The sequence below is a fragment of the Theobroma cacao genome, unplaced genomic scaffold (genome assembly GCF_000208745.1).
Source record: "Theobroma cacao cultivar B97-61/B2 unplaced genomic scaffold, Criollo_cocoa_genome_V2, whole genome shotgun sequence".
In the NCBI taxonomy this organism is placed as follows: domain Eukaryota; kingdom Viridiplantae; phylum Streptophyta; class Magnoliopsida; order Malvales; family Malvaceae; genus Theobroma; species Theobroma cacao.
Genome location: NW_017234718.1, coordinates 216,926 through 224,014, shown reverse-complemented (window position 1 = coordinate 224,014; position 7,089 = coordinate 216,926). Strand labels below are relative to the sequence as shown.

The 7,089-nt window shown below is 35.7% G+C and overlaps 2 protein-coding genes across 2 annotated transcripts; one reads left to right on the top strand and one right to left on the bottom strand.

Annotated features, from left to right (window-relative positions):
• Positions 1–234: 234 nt before the first annotated feature.
• LOC18586887 (MATH domain and coiled-coil domain-containing protein At3g58270) lies at positions 235–2,503 on the top strand. The gene is made up of 5 exons (XM_007010467.2): positions 235–358; positions 435–564; positions 637–794; positions 1,233–1,627; positions 1,706–2,503. The coding sequence occupies exons 1-5, from the start codon at positions 352–354 to the stop codon at positions 2,372–2,374; spliced, it is 1,359 nt and encodes a 452-aa protein (XP_007010529.2). The 5' UTR covers positions 235–351; the 3' UTR covers positions 2,375–2,503.
• A 1,406-nt stretch (positions 2,504–3,909) lies between these two features.
• LOC18586888 (uncharacterized mitochondrial protein AtMg00810) lies at positions 3,910–6,837 on the bottom strand. Its single transcript, XM_018129725.1, has 3 exons — positions 6,377–6,837; positions 6,060–6,268; positions 3,910–4,055 (listed from the first exon to the last, which is right to left on the bottom strand). The coding sequence occupies exons 1-3, from the start codon at positions 6,835–6,837 to the stop codon at positions 3,910–3,912; spliced, it is 816 nt and encodes a 271-aa protein (XP_017985214.1).
• Between the last annotated feature and the right edge of the window lie 252 nt (positions 6,838–7,089).

Genomic DNA, 7,089 nt, shown 5'->3' with positions numbered 1-7,089 from the left:
TTAATATTATATGATATAAAAAATAAGTATCAATTAAATAAAATTTATTTTTTCTTAATATTTTGGATTTCTATTTTTATGATATAGACAAGAAGTGGTTGTGAAGGTGCAGTACCATGAATTGCCAGGAAAGAAAGACAACTTCAAGGCCAAGTAGTGGAAGTAATTATTAAATTGAAAAGGAAGACCAAGTCAAATTATATTTACTTTATTCAAAAACATATAGGGATGTGGTTCAAGTGATAACAAAGATAGCTTAAAGGCGAAGTTGTATAAATAAAGTATTTCAACTCTAGAGCTTCCACTCTACCTTCTCCAGCATAGTAGTTTTTATCAGCAGATCATCTCATAATGGAAGGTATTCATAAATAGCTTCACCTTTTACTCTTTAATTCTTCTCCTCCATGTTTCCTTCTTTTTGTTTTTGAGTGCAGTGGATAGAAGTGAGTCTCAGTCTATGGGAAGTCAACAAGTGAGAAAGTTCACATGGAGGATTGAGAATTTCTCCTGTATTAAATGCAACAAGCTCTACTCTGACATCTTCCATGTTGGTGGCAACAAATGGTAATTCTAAGGATTCGGTAATATTTCAAGTTGCATTTCTCTATCACTGAGACTTGCAATTTTGTTTGGCAGGCAACTTCTTGTCTTCCCAAAGGGGAACAAGGTGGATCATATTTCAATTTATGTAGATGCTGCAGATTCAGCAACTTTGCCTCCTGGCTGGAGTAGATATGCCCAATTCAGATTATCTGTCATCAACCAAACTGATCCTAAAACTTCGATTACAAAAGGTATTTCCTTCTAGCACTCTCCCCCAAGTCCAAACAACTTCACTTATTGCCGTTTCCCCTCTCTGCATCTTCTTTTCCTTCCGTCAAAGCTTTAGGAAAGAAGTCGGGGAATCTTCTTTAAAGAACACAACTTCCTATCACTATCTTTGTTTTCTGTTCTAATTTCTATTCCTTGGCTAATGGAATGGTTCCTCTTATTTTCACTACTTTGAATTTATCTGTTTGGGGCTCAATATTTATTTTTTGTCTATGATCCTGGGCCCTGGCTCAGGTGGTAAATGCTTGAAAGATGGGCTTTGTTTGAGGCTTTGGGCATGGTCGAAACATGCAAAGACCAGATGCCGAATATGCTATTCCATGCCTTTTTCTTCTTTGAGTTTGTCATCAGATTGTTTACACAAATGGTTGTTGATAATTGATACTCTTTGCTTTTGGCAGTCACTAATCATGAGTTTAATGCAAAGGAGAATGATTGGGGCTTCACTTCATTCATGCCTCTCGATGAATTACTCGACCCTAAGAGAGGCTATCTCGTGAATGATGCATGCTTAGTTGAAGCTTACATTGCCACCGATAGGACTATTGATTTGCTGTCAGATGCATTGATAGTTGAACTTGAAACTGCTTCTGATAAACTCAAGAGCAAGGAAGCTGATCACGGTGAAGCAGCCATAGACAACCAAAAACCTACAATAGTCAAACCAGAGGAAATCACCACTCAGTCATCAGCTATCCTTTCAGCTCCTGCGGTTCTGTCTTCTCCAGGACAGGATGAGGCAGAATCTACCAATCAAAAATTGCCAACTGCGGATCAGTCTTCTTCCCAGAGTGAGGTAAGTCAGCCAAGTTAATTGTAAATATTTTATACATCTTTTGTATCTCTATTATTACTTTCTTTCCCTTTATTTCAGACCATTGAACCTGAAGACCCTACTGAGGAAGATATGGACACATTCTTTACTAGCTTAGAGTCTGAGCTCGCAAGAAGTAACATTGTTTCTTCTCAAGAAGAAGCAAAGGAAGCTCTGGTCAACATAGATGAAGCCCTGAATATGGCCCCAGCTAACTTTTATGATTCAGGGATGATTTCTTCACTTAAGAAGGCTTTCAAGGTCCTATCTAGTGTTGATTGTTCCTCTACCTTTACGATTGAGCTAAAAGATGAGTTGTTGGCCATGGAGGAGAACTTTAAACAACTACCTGAGCGAGTAGTGAAAGCAGTGCAGGACAAGAATCTCCTTAGTGAGAAGGAATCTGTCAAGCTGGCACTTACTCGTAATTTAGAGGATAGTCTAATCAAATTTAAAGAGGCCAAGGCAGAGGCGAAACAGGTAGAGCAAAAACTTGCTGCCCTCCATGAGCAAGTTGCTGAGGCACAAAAGAATAAAGAGAATATCTTGGCTGAGCGGAAGGAAATTTTCAAAATTTCCCAGGACTTGAAAGCGCAGCTGAATGCATTGGGAAAGGAATGGCCAGAGTATGTGGCCAAGGCCAAGGTTGCTGAGGAGGAGGAGAAAAGTGTCGAGGCAGAATGGGGAAGAATGAAAGGCTTCATCTCTTCTCTCAAAGGAAAGATTTAAAGAGAACAAATTAGCTGTTGTAGAATGGTATTTTGAGCAAGTCTTTCTATAATATATTTGGTGGATGTGCATGATGTAATCGTTTGAACAAGTTCATATTTAGCTGAGGAAATTCCCTGTTTCGTTTTCTCTCTCTCTCCTTTCCCTTCATCAAATTTTCTTGTTTAAACTCAATGAAGGGGAGGATATCCCATGTCTATTTGGCCTATAGCTTTAAACATACCTACATCCTTGAAAAATAGGAATAAATAAAGATAATTGTTGTAGTAATCTACGAGTGAATAAAATGTCTCAAGAAAAAAATGTATAGTAAAAATAAGAGAATGAAATATTTAACTATGGATTTATAAGCAGAAAGGTCTAAATATGCAAGGATGGTAACATGATTGTTATCTTAAACAGGTCATGTTTTCCAAAGAGATCACACCTTAACTTAGAGGTATTAAATTTGAATTCTGATGATGTTAAGATAGATAAATGATTCATTTTGTGAATTTATTTTTCATCTGTTTCAAGGATCTTCATAATTCCTCATCGAATCTCTGTTCTGCTTCTCTATTCTATAGTTAACCGATATTCCCTTGCTGCTGGTTCATCTTAGTCTTTGTAGCTTTTTGGTTTTGCCTATATATGATCAGGAGGTCACTGGCAAGTGCATGAAATCTGGTCATGGTTTGACATTCTTTAAAACCTTAGGAAGATAACTCATGAATAGCGTGTTGGGATGGTCGAGTGGTCTATAGCGCCATACTAAAGTTCTGGTTTTGCTGACACTATAAAAGAGGACAAACTAATCATACAACTTGCTGGATAATTAGAATCTGAATTTGCAGTCAGTAAAACTGTCCTTCACAAGATGTAAAGAATAGGATTGAGTAAACCTTTAACATGGGTCTCCAGCTATAGTTGTTGATTACAGAGAATTTCTCCAATTAAGCAGATATTCATACCTGGAGAGGAGCCGAATTCAAAAAACATTCAACTTACTCTCATCTTCTCTTCCACTTTATTGCTTTCTTATCAATTCCACGCAGCTTCCAGGGTTTGTTATAATTTTTTAGCAATCCTACAAAATTGACATTCATGTTTCTCTCGGAAGATTAAAACTCTTTCCCATCTTTTCAGTATTAACCGTTTAACATGTGATTCGAAAATAAAACATATTCTGTTATTGGTTTCAGGTATCAATTGTAGTACTTGTACAAAACGAAAAGGTAGTAGCTAATGAAGCCATGATACAAGAGAATGAGACGGATGAAAGCAGTCCAACTGCATCCTCTTAAAATTGAATGATTCCTACAACAGCTGTAATGTCATCTACCTTGCCTCCCATACGATTCAGTACTGCCTTCTTTGCAGCTTTTGTGAATGGAGAGAATGCGAACTTGTCGAACGAGTTGTGCAACGCATACCCTGTTATCAATTATCTTTCTCTGGACAAACATTTCTGTTTCGTTCCTTTGTTTCGCACTTGGAGGACTATGTCCCCTGCCTCCACCCTTACAAATAACTTCATTGCCATATCAAGTCCATCACTAATCGCTATTCCCCAATTGATAAGGACTGTATGCAAGACTCTTCCCAAGATCAACATTTCCCTTAAGCTTATGCTCTTCATAAACAGCTATGATGGCGTTAGCCATCAGTTGCCGAGCATATTCTCCTGCATCCACGCCCTTGGCTGCCCATCCTCCAACACCATCAGCAACACCAAAGTTTGTTCCTCATTGCAAATAAAATAAGCATCCTCTCCTAAAGGCTTCAACGCATTGTCTTTTGGAAGATAACATGCTCAAGTTTCATATTCAGTCTTTGGCTAGAAAAGACTTTATTACCAAGATTCTGCTTAGAGATTACTGTAGATATTTGTTCAGGAACAATTTGACGTTTCTAAAAAATTCTCTCATTATCAAGACTCCCCATATTGTCACAACTATCGACTTTGTTGTTCGTACCTATCATTTCAAGCTTTTTCTTGGTGTTTTCTTGAAAAGGAAAATTTGATGGATCAATTTCTGCCAAAGAAGAAAAGTAATGGAGTTTTTTAATATTTGGTTTTTGCTATGCAAATGAATGGAGTAGGAAGCAAGGTGATACGTAGTAGAAAAAGGAAACTAAGAAAAGAATTGTTTAAACTGAAGTCAAGCTCTATTTAAAATTTATTAAAAAAAAAAAACTTGTACGGCTAAACTAGAAGCTTGTACATCAACTCTGGATAGGTATAAAAAGGGGAGGAAACAAGAACATTGGGTAAAGAGGTCTAGAGCTAAGCTAAAGATATTTGCTTGTTAAGGCTTTGAACAGGATGGTTTGTCTAAGCCCTATCCTTTTATTGAGATGGATCTGGTTTGATATTTTGGTTGGTCTTGGACCTTTTTGCAAAGGATTTGGAATTTGGTTTCAATTGCTTCATGCCTCTGAGTGAACTCTACAATCCTCCAACAGTCTATCTTAAATTTTTTAAAAGTCATATATGGACAAATAAAAAGACATGCAGTAATTTTTTTTTTGCTAGAAGCATTAATTGTACATTTAATATTGAATTAAATAATAAGAGAAATTTTTTCCATCTTATAAAATCATATTTTGTGAATGGAACTTTTAAGTTGTAACCATCTAAGAAAAATCTAAACCGACCCAATTTATGATTAAGTTATTGGTTTGAAATTCAACGCAAAATCTAACAATATTGACTTGAAAAAGATAAGCAAAAATAGTTGAATCCAAAATCTAAATTGACTAAAAGCAGACTTAGCCAAGCTTAACCCAATATGAAAGACCCATCCAAACTAAATTCGACTCAACTTAGTGTTGACCACAAAAAAATCATTAACTTAAAACTTACCAAAATCAAACTCACGATGATCTACACTTAATCTACTTTGACTTAACTCGATGATACTTGAAATCGAGTTGTTAATTGTCAAGCCGACCTTTAGTAGCGTGTAAGTTTTGTCAAGCTTTTTTTTAATATTTTATACTTTTATCAATAAACTATGATAGCTATTTGCATATTTTAAAGTTTCACTGTAATTTTTATTCTGAATTCAAACTTGAGTTGAGTTTCGAAGTCTCTATAGAAATTAATGATAATTGAGTCAACCTCAAATAGCTTCATTTTTTCTTGAGTCAAATGATAAAATTAGTAGAAATGTCATACAAGCTTAGAGAGAGAAAGAGCTTCGAGAGACAGTTGAGAGGAAAAAATGATTTTTACACTCTAAATCAGTCAATACAAAATGTATTTATACTAACAGCTAACTAACTCTAACTAACTCTGGAAACAACTAACAACTAACTTTTACTAGCTTTTAACTAATTATAGTGCCATAGTAACAGTAACTAGTAAAACAATAATCCAAGCCTATAATTAAATTACATGTGCACTGCTAGTACTCTGTTCTTCAATACAGCCAGTAACCCATACTTCCTTAAATAGATCCTGCAGCTTCTAATACTCCCCCTCAAGATGAATTGTGTATAGTATGCACATTCATCTCATTAAGAAGTCTCTGGAAAACCTTTGGTTGTAAAGCCTTTATGAATATATCTGCAACCTGTAATGTTGTCGAGACATGAATAGAACTAATCAATCCATATTTCACTTTATCACGAATGAAATGAACATCCATCTCAATATGTTTTGTTCGCTAATGTAAAATTGGATTTTTACATATATGAATACCTGATTGACTATCTGTGTAGAGCTTTATGGATGTAGAATGTTCAATTCCAAAATCAGAAAGTAGAGATTTCAACCACATTACTTCACAGCAGGCTGCAGCCATAGAATGGTACTCTGCTTCTGCAAAACTCTTAGCAACAACTGATTGCTTCTTAGACTTCCAGCTTACTAGTGATTCACCAATAAAAACACAGAATCCTGTTATGGATCTTCATGTATTTGGACAATCAGCCTAATCACTATTTGAATATGCAATCAGTTGCAAATTAGATTTTGATTTCAAAAGAATTCCTTGTCTTGGTGAACCTTTTAAGTACTTTAGTACTCTATAGGTTGCCATGAGATGAATGTGCCCTGGCTTATCCATAAACTGAGAAAGCGTTTGAATAGCATAGGATATCTTTGGCCTTGTGAAGGTTAAGTATAATAGTTTTCCAATGAGTTGATGATAAACAGGAACATTGTTTAATTGTTCTTCATCTGTTGCCTTTTCAAGTTTATGGTTATAATCTATTGGTGTTGATACTGGCTTTGCTCCCAGAAAACCATGCTCATCCAACATATCTAAGACATATTTCCTTTGACAAATAGAAAAGCCTTTTACTGATCTGGCTACTTCCAATCCTAGGAAATGTTCAACTTCTCCAAGGTCCTTCAATTTGAAGTGAGAACTTAGATATTCTTTAACATTGTTTGCTAACTGAGGAGAGCTTGTGTCACGACCCGGTACTCCCCTCGAGCCCGTGACAATTGTCGCGGTATCCCAGTAGACACTCATTGCCCGGAATGTCAACCCGAAACCCCGCAAGGCTTTACTATTAGTTTCTTTGTTCCATTGTGAGCAACCATTGTCAAATATTGTGTTCTAAAAGATTTTAAGTCGTTTCCAACTTAAAACAAATAAAATATTAATTTTCGTCTCACAGAGATATTTTGGTCATTTTTCTCAAAAATTTTGAAACTGGCTAAAATGTAATATACAAGTACAAAAGACATAATTCATAATCAAAATGAGTTTAAAAGTCTAAAA

What these genes read in the sequence shown, in the direction of transcription:
- LOC18586888 (XM_018129725.1), bottom strand. Translation starts at nt 6,837, where the DNA reads ATGAGTGTCTACTGGGATACCGCGACAATTGTCACGGGCTCGAGGGGA. An exon ending in GCAACCTATAGAGTACTAAA is followed by an intron (nt 6,269 to 6,376) that starts GTACTTAAAAGG and finishes AAATACATGAAG; the next exon opens with ATCCATAACAGGATTCTGTG. An exon ending in CTACACAGATAGTCAATCAG is followed by an intron (nt 4,056 to 6,059) that starts GTATTCATATAT and finishes GAGGATGGGCAG; the next exon opens with CCAAGGGCGTGGATGCAGGA.
- LOC18586887 (XM_007010467.2), top strand. An exon ending in TAAAACTTCGATTACAAAAG is followed by an intron (nt 795 to 1,232) that starts GTATTTCCTTCT and finishes TGCTTTTGGCAG; the next exon opens with TCACTAATCATGAGTTTAAT. An exon ending in AGTCTTCTTCCCAGAGTGAG is followed by an intron (nt 1,628 to 1,705) that starts GTAAGTCAGCCA and finishes CCTTTATTTCAG; the next exon opens with ACCATTGAACCTGAAGACCC.